This window comes from Vombatus ursinus, unplaced genomic scaffold (genome assembly GCF_900497805.2).
Source record: "Vombatus ursinus unplaced genomic scaffold, bare-nosed wombat genome assembly UNPS02015255.1, whole genome shotgun sequence".
NCBI lineage: Eukaryota > Metazoa > Chordata > Mammalia > Diprotodontia > Vombatidae > Vombatus > Vombatus ursinus.
Genome location: NW_020955033.1, coordinates 20,249,814 through 20,269,461, shown reverse-complemented (window position 1 = coordinate 20,269,461; position 19,648 = coordinate 20,249,814). Strand labels below are relative to the sequence as shown.

General features: G+C 37.2%; 1 protein-coding gene across 2 annotated transcripts in view; it reads left to right on the top strand.

Moving 5' to 3' along the window:
* Window positions 1-19,648, top strand: part of LOC114031849 (transcription initiation factor TFIID subunit 4B-like) — a 184,533-nt gene that overhangs the window by 115,268 nt on the left and 49,617 nt on the right. For both annotated transcript variants that reach the window (XM_027847015.1, XM_027847013.1), the window contains exon 14: window positions 12,029-12,145. In XM_027847015.1, the coding sequence (XP_027702816.1) occupies window positions 12,029-12,145 (117 nt within the window). The remainder of the gene's footprint in view (window positions 1-12,028; window positions 12,146-19,648) is intronic.

The window sequence follows — 19,648 nt, the reverse complement described above, 5'->3', positions numbered from 1 at the left end:
AGTGTATATGTATGTGTATTGTAAGAGAGGAAGATGGAGACAAATACTATCTGGACTAAAGCTGTATTTGAATGAATGAAGTCACACCAGTTTTAGGGAAAGGGAAGGGGAATGTACATCACTGTTATGGGATACACCTCAGAGTAGATAGGCAGAGTCAAGGAGACATTATTTGAACTGAAAAAGACGGAGCAGGGACAGTCTTGGTAACTTAATATCATTACTAAGATCTCTATTCTCCAGAAGTTCAGAAAGCTCAAATTTCATGCCCACTGGCCTTCTGTCGTTGGAATTGACTTGGCTTTCTGGGTAGAAATAATCAGGCTTTGAAATGGTTGAGTATAAAGAATGTTGTCTAATGATTAATTTGAGAGTTCAAAGGTTAATTCCTGGTTTTTATATATAGGTTTTCAGTGGATTTCTTTGAGAGGGTAGTAGATACTGACTTTTGTAACTTGTTTGTTTATGTTTTATGGTATTCTTTTTTGATTTCAAGATTAGTCAATCATTATGCTTTTATAGTACAAACTGTACAGCTTAAGTTTAGAAATTTTAATTGTAGAATCTTATTTACAATAAATTTGTGATTTTAAGCTAAAGAAGGGATAGATCAGTGAGAATACTGAAGTTGGTTAATGTTTTGGTGTGATGCTTGTTTAGTTCATAGCAAGGACCATGTCTGGGTTTATGAAGATGGGCAGTGTGATCAGATATCTCCCACCTTTGAGATCCACTCCATAGTAGGACATTGTCTTTCTATTAGCACAGAAATAATTGTGCATGAACATAAGTGTATTTATTGTCACTTTTTATTCAGTGATTTCCACAAGAATATGTGCTTTATGGCCAACTGGTAGCCTCTGATGAAGATACCACATGGGTATTGTTGGTCCCTGATGCAGGCTTGTTTGGGTTCCTTGTAGGCAGGGGGTATATTTCTCAGGCTTTCATAATCCCATGTCAACATCCCTTTTCTTTTATATTCTCTTTTGAAGAACTGACTTTGATCCATTTTCACCTTTTAATGGTGGAGAGTGTGATAGTGACTTACTTTCCTGCTTCTAGTTTTTTTTTTTTTTTTTAGGCAGTTGGGGTTAAGTGACTTGCCCAGGGTCACACAGCTATTAAGTGTCAAGTGTTTGGTCTGAGACCGGATTTGAACTCAGGTCCTCCTGACTTCAGGGCTGGTGCTCTATGCACTGCGCCATCTAGCTGCCCCCTTAGATTTTCAATTTAGGCATATTTTTTGGCATTTTGGTTTAGGCCTTGCTTTCAAGATGCTCCCTTGGCATGTATCCTAGGGCAGCCTTCATAACTTCGGCAAAATTTTGTCATATATAGGATGGTACTTTTTTAGGAACAAGTCAAGGAGTATTTTTAAGAAAGTGAAAACTTGACTAATGTAGATATCTTTCCTTTACTGGTAGTAGAGAGACAAATCTCTCAAATTGTGATTTTTATCAGACATGCCAGAACCTTCTTAAAGTGTAGGCTAAGGTCAAGGGTTTTTACATGCAAGTACTTATAAGAATCCTAAGTGTGATAGAGGAGGGAGGATTTACTTGAGCAAGGTGTTTACTTGTAGTTACAGATGAGTTATTTGCACTCTGAAATCCAAGGCTGAACTAATATTTGCCTTTTGGACTTTAATACTAACTTATTTTTATATAACTTCTCATTCAGAAAGTGAAGTCCTTTTCCACTGTCTTTCTGGTGTGGATATGACCCCAAGTTCTTGAAAGTGAGGCCAATGGAATGTAAGCCCTGATAGAGCCTACTGCCCTGGAAAAAAGCCAGGTGGTTGTGTCTTGTTAGAGAACTGTTTAGCTAGGTTCAGAGAAGGTCATCACTAGATTGGCTCTAGGGTGTAGGATTTTTCAGCCATGGGAACTCTTGAAAACTGTTTACAAAGTTTTAGAGGGGTTGTTATCTTTGTTGGTAGAGACAATAACCAAATGGATGAAAGTCCACATACTTGACATAGTCAAGCAAATTACTCATTACGAAAGTTGGAGCAAGAACTGAGCTTAGTACCTCATGGTATGTTTGCCATAATTTTCATCAGATTCTCTTAGCCATTCTTTTTTAGCTGTTTTTATTTTTTCTGACTTACTTATAGTTGGGCATGTAAGCCTATAGCATGGAATTTGTTTTTCATAATTTTCCATTTCCAATGTCTTTTCTATATTTCTTCCTAACACTGGGATTAATGTATTGTATGCCATATTCTTACAACAAAATGGGGTTTAAATTGATGTTGGGCTATAATTTTGCTTTCTTTAGTATACATTGTAATCCTACCCAAATCCTGTTCCTTAGTATGGACATGACTGGTGTAGAGATGACCTTGGATTGTCAAAGCGTTTGCCACCTTGCCAGAAAGAATTCAGATATGGGCTTGGATCTGGTGATGGACTTTGTCTATCATGTCTATCCTAAGTGATTTTGGAGAACTCATCACTAATAGATTGGCCACAGGGTCTGACTTTTTTTTAGCCATAGCAACTCAAGCATGCTTTCTGCTAAGACAAACATATTGTACTCCATATGGGCAGAGAGAATAGCCATAATGTCACAACTGTTATTTGAAATGTTTATATGACTATTGAATAATTTCTTTATTGGAGATGGACTTGTGTGATTCCAATAACTTTAGTTTCCCATCTTTTACTTCCCTTTTAATATTTTATTGATGCTTTAAAAAAAAGAAAACCATTAATTACTTCTAGCAAATCTCTCCCCTCTCTCATGGAATCTTTTCTTATGCCAAATAAAAAAACTAAGCAGAGCAAACCAACATAGCAACTATAGCTGATAACATATTCAACAATCTGTACATATAATCTCCCTTATCTTTGAGAGGAGGAAAGCTCTTTATTGTCAGTTCTTAGGAACAATTCTCAATATGTTTCTTTTTCTTTCCCAGGAAATAAACTATAATTTAAAAATAAAAAAGTTCTCAATGCAACATCAGTTCTTGAGGAGGGTGAAATTTCCTAACATTGTCTAATCTTAATTTTCATGCTACCCACCTTGACCCACAGTGCAGAATGAGTCTTTTTTATTTTATTTTATTTTTTTTGGACATGGCCAATGCTGGAATTTTTTTTTATTTAGCTGTGCATATTTCTTACAAGGGTTTTGTTTTTCAGCGGAGCAGAATTGGGGGAACAAACAAAATAGATTTTTGTTATTTGAATATTTTTAAAAATTGTAATGTCTTTCTGTTGCTTTTATTTGTTATTGTAGTCATTGTGTATGTTCTCCTGCTTCTGCGTGCTTTACTCTGCATTAATTCATACATATCTACCCACATCCTTCTGAGTTTCTTATATTTGTTGTTTTATGTTTTGCTTCCTTTACTTACGCTTTGTAGCAGGAGAAGGATTATATCCCTTAGTGATTTTTCTTTGAGCCTACTATCAGCTTTATAACGGGTGAAGTGATTCACGGCTTCTAGTTGGTTATCCCTGTTTATGTCTAGGGAGGCCATTGTATCACATACTTCATTTGTATTTCACTTATTATTTCTTCTAAAAGATTCAGTTTTGCCTATTTCTTTCTTTCTTTCTTTTGGGGGGGGGGGTGGTTCTAGGCAATGTGATTAAGTAACTTGCCCAGGGTCACACAGCTAGTAAGTGTCAAGTGTCTGAGGCTAGATGTGAACTTAGGTCCTCCTGACTCCAGGGCAGGTGCTTTATCCACTGCACCACCTAGCTGCCCCTTTGCCTATTTATATGGTTCTTTTTTAACTAGTTTTTTATTTTTCCTTACCTTTAGTTGTCCTTGAAAGATATTAATCTTTTTTATTCAGAATTTCCTCCATGGAGCTTAACGCTCAAAGCTTGTGTAATTTCTAAACCAGATCACTTTATAACATTAAGCCATAGCTCAAAACCATAAATTTTATTTAGAAATGAGTTGGAGTCTAGAATAGCAGGCATGAGAATATGCCCTATTGTAATTGTCCTCTTGTTTCACTTAGTTATATCAGGCCAAAGAACTGTATTTCTAGGGCATTGATTTTAATTTCTCTTTGAGTCCCTTTACCTTCTTTACAATTATAGTTTTAGAGAGTTGCCTACAGCAGTGAGGAGTTAAGTGACTTGCCCAAGGCTACATAGTCAATATGTGTCAGAGGTCTTCCTGACTCTGAGGCTATCTCTCAACTCATTATGACATGATAAGCCTCTCAATACACAAAATATTTCTTCTTCTACTATGCAGTACTTAATAAACCCTGTCCTTCTTGCTTATCACCAGATTAACCCCAGCAATACTTGAGAACCATGTAAAAATACATAGAGAAAATATTGGTGGAGGGCACACCCCCACTGATGAAATTATGGATCTTTGAAGTCTGTGTAGTGTATAGACCAGTATCCAATGAGCAGTGCCTCTGCAATTGAGCAGACCCTAAGTTTTGCTGAACAGTGAGTGGTGAGTGTCAGTCACTGAATATATTTTACTAGAGACCAGTTGTCAAAACTCTGGCTGGCTAAAATACCTTCTTAAAGCTGAAGTTTGATAGAACTCTATTATTTTAGCTTGAGGAATCAAAAAGGGAGCTAGCTGAAAAAGATACTGATATGTGAGAAAGGTGGAGCAAATGAAATTCCTTTTCCCCAGGCAAGCTTCTAGTTCCGTGGATGACTGTTTATACCAAAGTTAACTTGTTTAAATTGTCATCTTCACTCACTGTTGATATCAAAAGTACCTGAATACCCTGAACTTTATGCTTTTCCAGTCAAAACTGCTGGCAGAGATATGCATATGTATATAATGTACATATATACACACACACATATATATGTATATTGTTTGTGTATGTGTGTATTGCAGTGATTATTTTTGAGAAACTTTCTCAAAGGTTTAAATTTAATGTACCATCCAAAACAGTGGTCCATTAGCCATTCTTTTGGGGTTATGAACTTTGTAGAAATATTGAGCATGAAACTTCAGAAAGCTGAGAAAAATGTAATTTGCCCATACCTTGAGAAAAATAATTCACTAGGTAGAATATGAAGTGAAGAACAGAGGTCAATTTTAAAACCTTTCATTTGGTATGATTACAGCTGTACTGCAAATGCCATTTCTCTATAGGAAAGGACTTAAAACATACCTTGCCTTTTGATTTCTGCTGCAGGTCAGATTAACTAAAATGGTTATTTTGTCACATAGAAGTTTCTGGCTGTGGCAACATCAGACTTTTAAAATGCTATTTTTTTTTTTATTATTAAAAAGGCCAGCAGCAACAAAGGGTATTTTACAGCTTCTGAGACATTTTCTTAGCAATTTGATTTTTTTTAATAGAATTTTTTTAAAAAATCTGTATTATAGCTTTTGGGAGCAAATAGAAGATGACACTTTCTTTTCTAGTTCTTGTTTATGAACTGATCTTGTACGTAAGATTTAGGGGGCATTATGGGAAAATAAAGGTAGGTTTGAGCTTTATTGATCACTTACTTAACACTGTCATGTGGTAAGTATATGTGAGGTTCTCACTGTTAGTGAGTAGTGAATGTTATATTTTGATAAAAATCAGTATGAAGATAGGAATCAGCTACTCATGGATTTGTGGCCTCACCTCTCTGATGTAAATCACAGTCCACCCATTGTTTCTCTCATCCGTGTCTTTTCTATAAGTTAGCCATAAAGACCTCACAGGGAGTCTGCCAAATGTATTGTGGCAGTCTCCCTCATTTGATCCTAACATCCTGAAGATACCAGAGCAGTATGTGGTTTGTCAAGGGGACAGTCCTTGCAAAGTCACAGAGATGGAAGATTGAATGTCATATATGAACAGCAGTAAGTATTCCACTTTGTCTGGAATGCAGTGTGTGAAAGAAGGTATGACCTTGGATTGTGGAAAAGTAGACTGATGGGGGCAGCTAGGTGGTGCAGTGGATAGAGCACCGGCCCTGGAGTCAGGAGGACCTGAGTTCAAATGCGGCCTCAGATACATAACATTTACTAGCTGTGTGACCCTGGGCAAGTCACTTAACCCCATTGCCTAGCTGCCCTTCCCCCCCCCAAAAAAAAGAAAAGAAAAGAAAAGTAGACTGCCAGATTGTGAAGGACTTTTAAAAACTAAACCCAGTGATCACTACTGGAGGTTCATGAGGTATCATTGTAAGAAACCTGGTAGCATTGCTAGGGATTAGGAAGACCGGGTCAAGAAATTGACAAATTTAAGGGCACAGATCATGTCCTTCATCATTATTGCTGTGGAAGAGAATATACTGGGGTGTTCCCAGTATATTAAATGAGATGGTGACAGAGAATAAGATTTGTATTTCTGAATCATGGCTTGAGGTATAGGTCTGATAGGCCTACCTCAGTATTCTTATTTTATACCTGAGTATTTTTAACAAGGGCTGATTTTAAAATATATTTGCCTAGAGACTGGGAAGTCTGATCAAGAGAGCTTTAAACCAAGAATGGAGAGGACAGGCAAAATCTCTGAAGCCAGATAATACAGAAAGTATCAGGAATGACAGAGAAGAAATGTTGGTAAAGAGGAATCAGAAATTTACAGTAGGCAAAATTAAAAAAGCAATAGGGATAGTGACTAGATCTGTGATTTTAATAGGAAAGGGAATACTTGAGTAAGAAAACTTTTTCTGCCAATGCAGTCAGCACTTTTTCTGCAACTGATAGTCTTAGAGAATTGCTTAGAGGATTGAGGGATTAAATGATTTGCCAAGATCATATAGCCAGTGTGTATCAGAGGTGTTCCTGCTTCCAAACTAGTCACTCTAATCACTAAGCCACACTGCTTCTCCAAAAAGTGAGAGCAGCCGCTTGTGGGTACAAAATACAGCTAGCTCTTGATTAGTATAAATCATGAATCCTCCAGAGTGGTTACAACATTTGAAATTGTACTTCAGATTTCCATTGGGCTAAAGGCAGTTAGCATATTTTACTAATTATAACTTCAAATAGTGTGAATTCAAATACATGAGAATACTTCATGGGGAATCATTATTTGTACTAATCAGGATCTAGTTGTAAAAATGAGAACTAGAAATTTTTATGTAAGGAGGCAAATATGACCTCATAAGCATCACTGGGATTTTTTTTGGAATGTGAATCATTATGATGATATTAATAATAGCTAACATTTATGTAGCACTTTAAGGTTTGCAAGGGACTTTACATGTTATGTGATTTGATAATTTGATGGATCAGGACTAGAATAAATCTCTAATATGTCTTTATTCAAAAGGAACAGACTCGATGAAAGGAGTGATGGAATAAAATGTATTAAGAGTATGAACACAGGTCATTTGACAGACCTGTGATCACATCAGTGTGAGCACTCACTTCAGTGATGCAGCTAGCACCTTTGAAGAAATCTGCAAACTATAGTAGAAGCAGCATTATGGGGAGAACATTTGGTTCAGGAACAATGGAGGCTAAAGCAGAAACAACAGTATGGTGGGAACTATATATTTGGCCAAAAGGAAGAAATGATAAATTTGAGAAACAGCAAAACTGAGCAAAGGAGCTAGTAATATTGTGATGATGATAGATGACTTCAGCTGTGTGTGTGTAGACATCTCCTTTTGAGATCTTTTATGATGATTTCATTCCTCAAAAGATAAAGAAACAAAAGAAGAAACCTCTCTTGGACTTCATTCTCATAAACAAGGAAGAACTTTTCTGCTAAAGTTGGAATGATAGGATACTTGGAAGTGACCACTGCACCTTAGAGTTTGTGAAATACAAGGGATTTGGATTCAGTCACCAAGGTCTCTTTCAGCTCTCAGTCTTTGATCTTAGTAATAGTCTGACATACTCTAGGTTGTGGAAGAATGTATTAAGAAGAGTTAAGAGAGGAAATACAGGTTCCTTGGCTTGACATTCTATAGGGGAAGTGGCATAAAAAGAATGGGAAGCTGTGTTGAGGGAAGAACACAACCGTTCTGATGAAGGGGAAAAGAGAAACTGTGAAATGCACAAGGAATTTTTTGACCAAATTAGATGTTTTAAAGATCTTTGTAGAATAAGGGAGTGCTGAAGTTCAGTGTGAATTTGGGTTGATAATGAATGTTAATATTAACCCTAAAGGAACTGCCAGTAAGAACTTACTGTTGAGCTACTCTTGGGAACTGAAAAAATTTTGGAAAATAAGAGGTATTATAGGATTGGTGATGGGCAAAATGCCTTGATTTATAAAGGGGGGGGGGGGTTTAGCTTCATTTTTTGGCACAGTTGTAGAACATATTGTTAAAGGGATAGTTTGTGAATGTTCAGATTGTTGGATAAAAAATTATTTAGAGTAACTTGCTAAGGTAGTAAATTTACAAGAGACATCCTGTATCTGTGTTTCAGAATTTGACATTGTCTCATGCTCTCCCTGTTGGACAAAATGAAGGGATGTTGGCCATATTTTTTAATTATATGGATTAAGAACTAGTTTAATGACAGATAGTGCACAATGTTCTGTTTTCTAGAGCACTGGTCTCCAAAGTTGGGCCCTAGGCCCCACAGAGCTTTGGCATGCCCCAAGGGATAAGTAATTACTCAAAGGTTGAAACTGAGTAACTTCTGAGGTAACTAGTCTCTGGGCTAACCCCACCACCTCTCTACCTGTTGTCTCCTCATACTCATACTGTCCCACTCCCTTTTATAGCCAGGAAAGCTCATAATCTCTTTAGCTGCCTGCTTCTCAGGGTAGCCTGTCCTTCACAACCACTGACCTGGGAAGCCTGTCCTGTGAAGAAGTGTTAGCTATCCCCACCAGTCCCCGACCAGAGGTCACTCACAGGGCAGGCATGTTAGTCCAGCTGAAGCAGCAGGGTGCACTGAGGAGGAGACAGAAGGGAGCATGTGCCTGGCAGATTGAGCCACCACCGTCGCCACACTGACCACTATTCCCCGTCGGACCCTGATGGAGGTAGTCCAGGCCCCTTGAGTCCAAAAGCCTTGGGAATAGTGATGCTTCCAGCCAAGTGCCCTCAGCCATTATCCTGGGAAGAAGCCACTGCAGTGATGCAGTCTGGCAGCTGCTCCTGCAGATGCTTTAGCCATAACTATTGGAGACCCAGAAAAGAAAGTTTTTGTCACCAAAGTCCTTGGCACTGTCAAATAATTCCACACCAGAAGTTGATGACATTTTTTTTTTTATCAGTGAAATGACATTAATGAAGAGGCATCACCATCTGCTCAGCTGCTACACTCTAAGGACCATGGGACCTTTCTTTCTGATTTGCAACTTTCATATGTGTTCTCTTCCCCATTAGATTGTGAGCTCTTTGAGAACAAGGATTGTCTTACTTTCCTATTTGTATCCTTGGTGCTTATTAGTAAAATGCTTTACATATAGCAAATGGTTAATGAATGCTTTTTTAACTTCATTTAGAAGGCAAAAACATCCAGAAAACATTGCAAAAACAAACCTGGTTAAATGACTAGACCCAAGTAGTAGTAGTAATTAATTGCTTAATGTCACCTTGAAAGTTGAACTCTAATGAAAGCCTCAGAGATACCTTATTGGCCCTGTTTTATCTCCTATTTTTATCATGGACAAGGGCTTAGATGGCATGCTTATCAAATTGGCAGTAAACATAAAACTGTCTAATAGAGGCAGAATGCAAAAAGGTCTTGACATATTAAAATGGTGGGCCATATTCATAATGAGACTTTAATAGGGATAAATAGTTACACATTTTAGTTAAAAAATAAATTTTAGCCATTCAAAAATGGGGGGGGGAGCTAAGAATGTGATTAAACAGTGGAGACTTCAAAATGCAAGGCAGTTCAAATCTCTGAAATGATCTTTGAATGCTTAATAGAACCTGAATGTCCAGAATGAGATAAGTGATTGTCCTTGTACGTTTGACACCATAGCTATGTGTTCAGATCTGGGTACTGCGTTTTCGGAAGGATTTTGACAAACTGTAATCCATCCTGAAAAGGTTGACTGTGATGGTAAGCAGACAGGATATCATGTTTTCCCAAGATTAGGTGAAGTGAAGAAAACTGTGAATGTTTGGTCTGAAAATTTTTTTTTGAGTGGGGTAGGTTACAGTACATATTTCAAGGGTTATCCACTAGGAAAAAGATTTAGATTTGTTTTGCTTGTCCGTAGAAGGCAGAACTAAGAAAAGTGGGGTGAAACCATAGAAGCAGATTTTTGACTATGTAATTCCTTAGCTAGTTAGTCAGTCACCCTGCAGTCTAGCTAGAGAACAGCCAATCCTATTGGTCAGTGACCAGTAGTGTGAAGTTCAGGGCTATATACGTGTGTGTGTGTGTGTGTATGAAATATGTCCTCCTTCCTTCCCTTCTCTCTCCCCTCCACCCCAACTCCAACCCCCATCACAAATGGTATGTCTACTAAATATAAAGCAGATTCTCCTGGAAAAGGTTAGTTCTAGATACAGTTTGCCCTGTTCCTATGACTTGTGAGCTCCTTTTCTCATTTTTATAGTATAGCATTTAACATCTCAACCATGATGAGGTGATAAAGCAGGGTGCTAATATCTGTTTCCCAATTTGGCTGTTTTTCCTTTTTGACTTTAATGGTACATTTCTCCCACACACCCCTGAATCTAGTTTTGCTCTAGTAGTTTAGCTGACATATTTCCCCAAAAATGTCAGTTTGTAGGTGGCAGTGCTGTGAATTTGTGTGTGATTGATGCTATTCAAAATAGCTATCATATAATTTTCTTGTGTTTTTTAAGACCACAGAAATAAATATTAAATAAATTCCTTCTCTGGATCACATTTTGTGCCAAAGCACAGAATGCAAAAGTGATTTTTTTTTTTGTTACCCATTTGTATCAGAGAAGCTTTGTTTTTGATTGAGATTTTTATATCTTCTGTTATGACATCTTTTCCTATTTTAAATCTGGATTAGATTGGGCAAAAACTCAGATAAAGGACTTTATTTCTGTTCTTCACACTCTACTCTTTTTTATCCTGTAAGATCAAGATCAGGAGAGTGTGTTAAGGAGGCATCATAGGAAATATTGGGAATGTTCCCTTGATTGTTTTGTTTAGATGCTAATCTATTGCTTATATATTTTTACCATTGGTACTCTAACCTCATGGAGCAGCAGTATGGTACAGTGGTAGAGCACTAGGCCTGAAAATCAGAAGACTCATTTTCCTGAATTCAACTCTGGCCTCAGACGCTTATTAGCTGTGTAACCCTGGGCAAGTCACTTAACCCCATTTGCCTCGATTTCCTTATCTGTAAAATGAGCTAGAGAAGGACATGGCAGACCACTCCAGTATCTCTGCTAAGAAAACTCCAAATGGAGTTGGAACTTGAAGGAAGCCAGGGAAGCCAGGAGGTGGAAATGAGGAGGGGAAAAATTCCAAGCATGAAAGAAAGCCAGTGAAAATTCCCAGAGCTGAGACGGAGGATCAGGATCACAAGTGTTGAGGAACAGCAAGGAGACTCATGTCAGATCTTGGAGTATGTGGGAGGGTTTAAGGTGTAATAAGACTGGAAAGGTTGGGGCAGGGGAAAAGATTATGAAGGGCTTTATACACCAAACCAAGGATTTTATATTTGATCCTGGAGGTTATAGGGAATTATTTAAATATTACTCTGCTGCTTAATTGTGGTACGGAGTTGCAAATTCCTTGCTCTTTGAGGTTACTTTCTATTTAGTCTGTATATATCTTGTATACATCTATTTATATACATGATATCTTTTGCATTAGAATGTATGTTTCTTGAAGGCAGGGCTTGCTTTTGCTTTTGCTTTGTATCCTGAATGCTTAGCACAGTGCCTGATGCTTATAAATGTTTAATTAATGCTTTTTGCTTCCTTGGAAAAAAAAAACAAAACAAAACCCAAATGGATCATGAAGAGTTGGACACAGCTGAAAATGACTGAATAGCAACAAAATTCTGATCTCATTTTTATTGGGCATTGTAAAGTACAGAAATATCCTTGATGGAAGAATGCTTTATTATATAAAATAGTTGTATTGAAGTGGGGGTAGGTGGGATTGGATGACATTTGCTCAGATATTTGTGTTCACATTGTATTTCCTTATATACTAGATGCAGCAGTTAGAGTTGGCACAGATGCAACAAAGAGATGCCAATATTACAGCCCTTGCAGCCATTGGACCAAGAAAGAAGAGACCACTGGACTCTGTTGTTGGATCTGGAATCGAGGTACCAAAATACACTGTCTTTATAAGAAAGAAAAAAGACAAAAGTGAAATGAACATATATAAGTACAATTTCTTGTGCAAAACAGGTGTTCAATAAATGCTTTTGAATTCTGAAATGCGCCTTTGATCACATCACTTTCCAGGTCAAGAATCTATAGTGATTCTCCATTGCGTACTATATCAGATCCCAGTTTCCAAGGCTGTCTTCTAAAAATGTATCTTTAATTCTCTTATCCATATTTATGTCCAACTATTCAAAATTATCCCTACTGTCTAGGCAGACTGATTATCATACTATCTTCTTAAAACCATCTATTTGCCCCTGCGGGTCTTTATTTAAACCATACCCAGAACCTAGATGAGGCATTTGTATGGTGTAGGCAAACTCCCTAAGTGAAAGAAAGAACACAATGTTATTTCCTTAAATGAACAGTTATATAATGTGCAAGATAAGGAAGTACTAACACCAGCAGCAGCAGCAAGAATAACAATAAAAGCCAATAAATGTTTGTTGACTAACTTTCCAAACCAGCAAACACCTTTCTTGGACATTTGTTATTCTCCTATTTGTGCTGTTTCCCACTATTAGAATTTAGGCTCCTTGTGAGAAAGAACTGTCTTGCTTTTTAGCACAATCCTTGAACACAGTAAGAAACACTTAATTTAAAAAAATAAAACAAAAAAACATTTTTGATTTATTCGTGAAAATGAGTAACAGAGAGGTTTTGATAAGACTCCTTTCTACAACAAACCATACTTTCATAGCTTCACAGTTGACGAAGTAAATATAACACCTTATTCTGTTTATTATTTCTTGACTACAAAAAAGGCTTTGATTGGTAGAAAAAATGTAGACTAGAAGACTGTTCCTTCATCAAGATGTCTCCCATACACATATTAAGATCATATGTGACTCCTTGATAAGCACAACCATGGTGATAAGTTTCCTTATTGCTCCTCCAAATCAATGACATGAGACATAAATCAGGTAGAAATACTCAAAACATTTTTACCACTGTAATGGAAGATGGTTCGAAAAAGAAGATTCTCTGAGAGAGAATGAGTGGTGAGGTACTCCAAATGTTCCTGTTTGTGATGACACTGTTGATTTCATCAGGCCCCCAAGATACTATGGCTGGCCTCCTCAGTGAAATCCACAGTGAAAATTTGGAATTATGCCCAAAGGGCAGTTGAACTTTGCATGCCCTTTGATCCCGCAATACCACTGCCAGTTTGTTTGAGTTTAAATCCATGGTAAAATCGATTATATAATGAGTTGTTAGAGTCTACATGTCATGGCTTCATTGTCACTGATGGTAAGAGTAGATCACTATTGAAATGATCTAAAAAAAAATCTGTTGAATTTTGTATCTGTTGTTGTTATCCTTTTGGTTTCATGTCTAAATGTAGGAGCTAGGTGGCAGGAAGGATAGATTTCTGGATTGGGAGTAAGGAAGACTCAAGTTCAAATCCAGCTTGAGGCAGTTATTAGCTGTGTGACTCTGGGCAAGTCACTTAACCTCTGTCTGCTTCATTTGCAAAATGGGGATTATGCTAGCACCTACCTCCCTAGGTCCTTGTGAGAATAAAATGAGATAATATTTGTATAGTGCTTTGCAAACATTAAAGCACTGCATAATGCTAGCTGTGTGATTGTGATTGTTATATATTCTTGGAATGATCATGCCAAACTTTCTGTAGGCTTCTTTTCAGTGTTTTATGAAATGATTCCATTCATTTTCTTCTGACATACTTCTGTCAAATTATGTTTTGCAAATCATTGGCAAACAATTGTAAACCTTGCCTACCATGTCTTTCCTCTTGTAGATCATGTGTTTCTGGCTAAGGTAAAATATTTGTAATATCTGTGTGATATAATCTAAAGCAATTTGTAAAGTTTAAATACTATATAAAGACAGGCCACTGATTATTAAATTGGGGGGCGTCAAGAGAAACAAGTATTTACATAGGGCTTATTATATTTCAGGTAAAGCACTTTACAGATATTATTTCATTTGATCTTTAGAACAACCCTGTGAGGTAGGTGCTGGTATCTCCATTTTACAGTTGAGAAAACTGAGGCAAACATAGGCTTTTTTGCTCTTGTTTCAGTTTTTTTTGTTTGTTCATTTTTTGTTTTTTTTAAATTTGAAGTGACTTACTGAGGGTCACAACAGTTTGCAATTATCAGGCTGGATTTGAACTCAGGTCTTCCTGGCTTCAGGCCCAAGCCTCTATCTACTCAAGTAACCATGATTTCATCTCCCATTTGTAGAAATTCTCTCCGTTGGTGCAGATCAGCAACTCATCATTAACTTCGATTCTGAAATCATTGCCTTGTGCTCTGAGAGTTGAAATGACTTTCCCATGGTAACTCAGTTAGTGGGTGTCAGAGGCAGGGCTTGAAAACCAAGTCTTTTGCTTTCAGAGTTGGAAATCTTTACCATGCCATAGTTTTCTCAGTTATTCTCTTAACAGTTTATTGAAATATGAACAGGTATTTCAGGATTGAGTACACTTAGAAAAATCTATCAAAATTTAAGATGGTTGGCTTTTTTGTGAAGTTTGGACACTTAGTTGAAGTATTTATAATCTCTTCTGATTATTGCTCAGTCATACCTTTAAATCAACATAACTCCATCTTCATACACTTAACTCTCTTCCACATACTCCATGTTCCGGACACACTGGCCTAATTCCTGTTCTTTGAACAAAATACTCCTCCCTCCACTAGACCTTTGTGTTAGCCGTCCCCATGCCAGCAAGGTTCTCCTTCATCACCTTCACTGCTTAGTTTCCTTGACTTCTTTCTTTCAAGATTTATTTCAAGTTCCACTTATTCCAGAAGGCTTTTTTCCTGGTCCCTACTGTTGCTAGTAACTTCCCTCTGAATATCTTCCATCTAATCTATACACACCTTTTATCTTCCTAGCTGTTTAAATGTTTTTACTTCGTTCAGAATGTAAGTTCCTTGTAGGCAGGGGCTTTTCTTTGTGTTTCCAGTGCTTTGCACAGTGCCTGGCATGTAGCAGGCAGTTAGTAAATGTTCATTGACTTCATTGTATGTATTGAGGACCATATGCTTAACTTTACACTTTCTGTAGATTTTTATGTTGTTTTTTATCATGAGGCTTTAACATCACCAAAAAAACATTGTCTCCCACCTGTGCCCTTCCCCCGTACTCCCTCTGAAATGGGGTGAACAATTTATCGTGGTTTGAAAAATTCAACTGTTATTACTCTCTTTAGGGATTTGTGGCTTGCATTTGTGGCTTTAGTGATTTTTGTCAGAAGCTTGATGCGTAACTAAAATGTCAAAATGTATTTAATAAATCTAAGAATCTACATGTTTTATTGAGGTTTTATTGTGAGGCTTCTCAAAGAGCATTTCTTAAGGATAAGAATGAAAAAAACCACGCGCTTTCAGTGCAAGATTGTGATAAAAATCGACTTGTAAGCCTGGCAAATTTTGTCATAAGCAGTGATATGAAACTTGCTTTTTTAAAGCATGGCTGCTCACAATACAGAGAGATAGAGATTGGTATTCTATGTATTCCTCATTTTTGGTTTTTAAATGACAACATGAGGCTTCTTTCTCTCAGTCATTTTATTGTATATGACTGATAGAGGCTTTCAGTCTCCCATTTCTCAACAAAAACCTTGTAGATTGTCTTTGAGATTCTGGTCTTTCCTAGCATACACAAAGCTTTAAGAGTCAAATCAAATACCTTAGTCTTTGCAACTGAAAAATCTTGGCCTCCTGCTTAGGTGGCATCTTAAGCACTGTAATAGTAGCTTAGCTTAAAAGCACTTTGAAGATTTGAAAAGGTATTTTCTTCATAACATGTAAGTGTAGTGGATAAAGAATTGTTCTTGGACCCAGAAAGAGCTAGTTTCAAGTCTTGCCTCTGACACATACTAGCTGTGTGACCTTGGACGAATCACCTGTTAATGTTCTAGGCAACTACTGAATAACATATGTTGGACAGAAGCTGCTGACCTATGTAGGGAAAGGGAGTTTCCTTACCTGGAAATTTGCTAAACTGATAATCCAAGGATTATCAGACCCTCTCCTTCACAACAACCCCTAGAGCTTGTGTGAGTATCATTTGCATTTTACTAATGAAGAAACAAGTTCAGAAAATGTTAACCAAATTGTCCAAGATCGTGAACTGAGCATGCTGCGTTGAATTGTGACTCTTTCCACCTGTGAAATCTGTTGCTCTTTCATGGAAATGTGTTTTATATCGTTTTTGATGTTCAGAGTTTTTATTGTGATAGGTTAGCGAATTGCACGTGAGCTTTCCTGTGCGAGCCCGCGCGCGTGCATACACACGCACGCACACACACACACACACACACACATACACTTCCACTCAAGTTGTATATATTTAGAGACCTTTACATCACAAACTTGCTAGAAATTTGACTCCACTTACCCATGAAATTGGGTTTCTCCACGAACAGCTGGTGTTTTTTTCTTACAACATATTGATAAGCAACTGATTCTGACTCCTACACTGTTATTATAGTATGAGATGTAGTTTTTTCTCTTTGGAAAAGACTGCCTTTCATCTTAGAGAATACCTTGACTGTATCAAGGCATGCTTTTTACTTCTCCCTTATTGATTCTCTATACCATTCATCACACAATCGCTGTTCTAGACTTTTTCTTCGGTTCTCCCCCCCCCCAAACCCCTTCTCCCCCCCTCCTTAATTGAATATTTCACCTTATACTATAGCAGTAAAGTCAAGGCCATTAGCTGTGAGCTCTGTTTCCCTCCCCTTATCTTCATTTCACAATCCTTTAACATTAGCCTCTTTTGTATTTCATCCTTCATTTTGGTCTCTAATGAATAAATTTCCATTATCTTCTCTAAGACCAACCCCTCTGCATATACTGTCATTCCCATCCTTTCCTGTATTCTCCAGCATATTCCCCACTATCATGTGTTCTCTCTCTCTCTCTTTCTCACTCTCACTCTCATCTTTCTCTTCCGGTTGACTAGTTTATTCCTTACTACATACAAACACATCCAAGTCTTCCCTATTTTTAAAAATTTCAGTATCCTGTACTTCTCCATTTTTCAGCCAGACTCCTTAGGAAAAACTGTCTGTGCTCATTGTCTTCATTTCTCCTTTCATTTTCTTCTAAACCCTCTGACTTCTGGCATTATTGCTCGACTGAAATTGTCATCTCCAAAGTTACTATTGATCTCTTAATAGCCAAATTCAGTGGCCTTTTCTCGGTCTTTGTTCTTCTCAACTTCCCTGCAGTATTTGACACTGTTGGTTTTTATATTTCCTCTTCCTTGGTTCCCTTCCTGACTGATAGCTTTTTCTCCTAATACAGCTGCCAAAGTGATTTTTTTCCTATTGCACAGATCTGACCATGTATCCCCTTATTTGATAACCTCTAGGGGATTCCCTATTACTTCTAGGATCAAGTTTAGATTACTTGGTTTGATATTTAATATTCTCCATAATCTGGCCCCATACTACCTTTCTAGCGTTATTCCATTACATCTGAATTCCCCTGCACGCGGGCACCTCCCCCACCCCCCTACAGTCCAGACATTCTGGCTTTCTCGTTATCCTGCATAAACTACACCTTTGCACTGGCTAACCTCCATGCCTAGAATATTCTTCTTTCTCACTTTCATCTCTTGGAATCTCGTTGCCTTCAAAACTTCACTCAAGCAAGTGCCATTAGGCATGCAGCCTTTATTGATTTTCCTTTCCCCTCCCCAGGTTACCCAGGGAATCTGCTTTCTATGTAGTGTTTTGCAGGTACCTATATGTGTTGTTCATGTCGTCTCCCCTGTTAGTATGCAAACTCCTTGAGGGTATGGGCAGTTCTTTACTTTTGTGTTTGTATTCATAGTGCCTACTACAGTGCTTAGCACATAGTAGGTGCTTATTGAATGCTTGTTTAAACTATCTTAACATTTTATTTTATATCTAAACTAAAACCATTTGGACACGATATACTCAACATTTCCATTAGTATCATAGATAAGGCATTGGATATCTCTTGCAAACATCTGATTTTTCTCAAAATTGGTCCTTTATACTGCCATCTTATTTCGGCCATTCTTTTATGTGAGTCATCTAAAAAGTACAGTATAGTGATTGGAAAAGTTCAGACTCACGTTATTTCTTCTGGCATTCATTCTACTGTTACCACACTCAAAGCATATGAGGGTCACCAATTCAGTCAATGTTTATGGATTGCTTATTAATGTGTAAGTTGCCCTAGCCATGTTTAGCAGAAATATGAAGCAGGACTAAATATGTTTCTCGACGTTTAATTCATGTCATATTTGTGTAATAAAGACTTGGGTATTTAGCTTAGTTGACAGCAAGCACAAGACCCTTGGAAGGCATTTATGCCCATTTCTACTTGACATATGAACCCATGTTTATCTCAGGGACAGGCAACTTGGTATATCTCAAGGCATAACATTTTTAAATTTTGAATGGCTCCAATTGCTAGGATGATTTTCCTTATATTGAGATGAAATCTGCTTCCCTATAATTTTTTCTACCCATTGTTTCTACATAATTTAACCCTCTGGAGCTACACAGATGTCTAAACTCTCTTCTGTATGATAGTTCCTTTTGATAATTTAAGACTACTACCATAGTTCATCCTTTTGTTTACTCCATTTTTTCTCTTCTATACAGCCTAAACATTCTCAGTTTCATGAACTGTTTTTCACACGGCATTAATTTTTAGTACCTTTACCATCTGGGTCACTTTTCCCTGACAGTATTTGTTTTTCAATGTTCTTTAAGACATAATTTACAGAACTAGGCCTAGTTCTATACATGTGGTCTCAGTGTAATATAATTGTTGTGCTGTTGTGTCTCATTCTGGATTCTATACTTGATTATTATCCCATTAGGGTTTTGGCAGCTACATCACTATTGACTTATTTTGTGCTTTTTGTCAACTAAAGCACCCAAGTCTTTATTACATGAATTGTGGTCTAGAAACATATTTATCCCTGCTGCATTCTTCCATGCCTCGTTTTCCCCATGTATACCCTCACCTCTACAGTTTTACAATGGATTTTTAAACTTAATTTTACAAATTGGCATTTATTAGTGTGTGCATATATAAATATATGTATGTGTGTATGAAGATATGTATGTGTGTATATATACATGAGAAGCTTTGGCTCATCAATTATAGACTTAACTAAAAAAAAAGCTATTATTCTTACCCTCCTGTTCTGTACAAATTTGGTGCTTATTGTTTCTTTGTTTTTATCGAAATTGAAGCTCTTTCTTATATAAATGCCACGGCATAGAGAAAAACCTGCCCCTTTCTTCTAACTTCCTTATAACTTTCTCTAAAAATTTGACTTTTGTGGATTTTTTTTAATATCATCTACAGTGCCCACTGTATCCCTCTTCCAAAGATCCATTCTTTATAATGTAGAAGAAAAAAAGGGAAGAAAAAGTTAAGTAAAACTGATGAACATGAATATATAGCTAT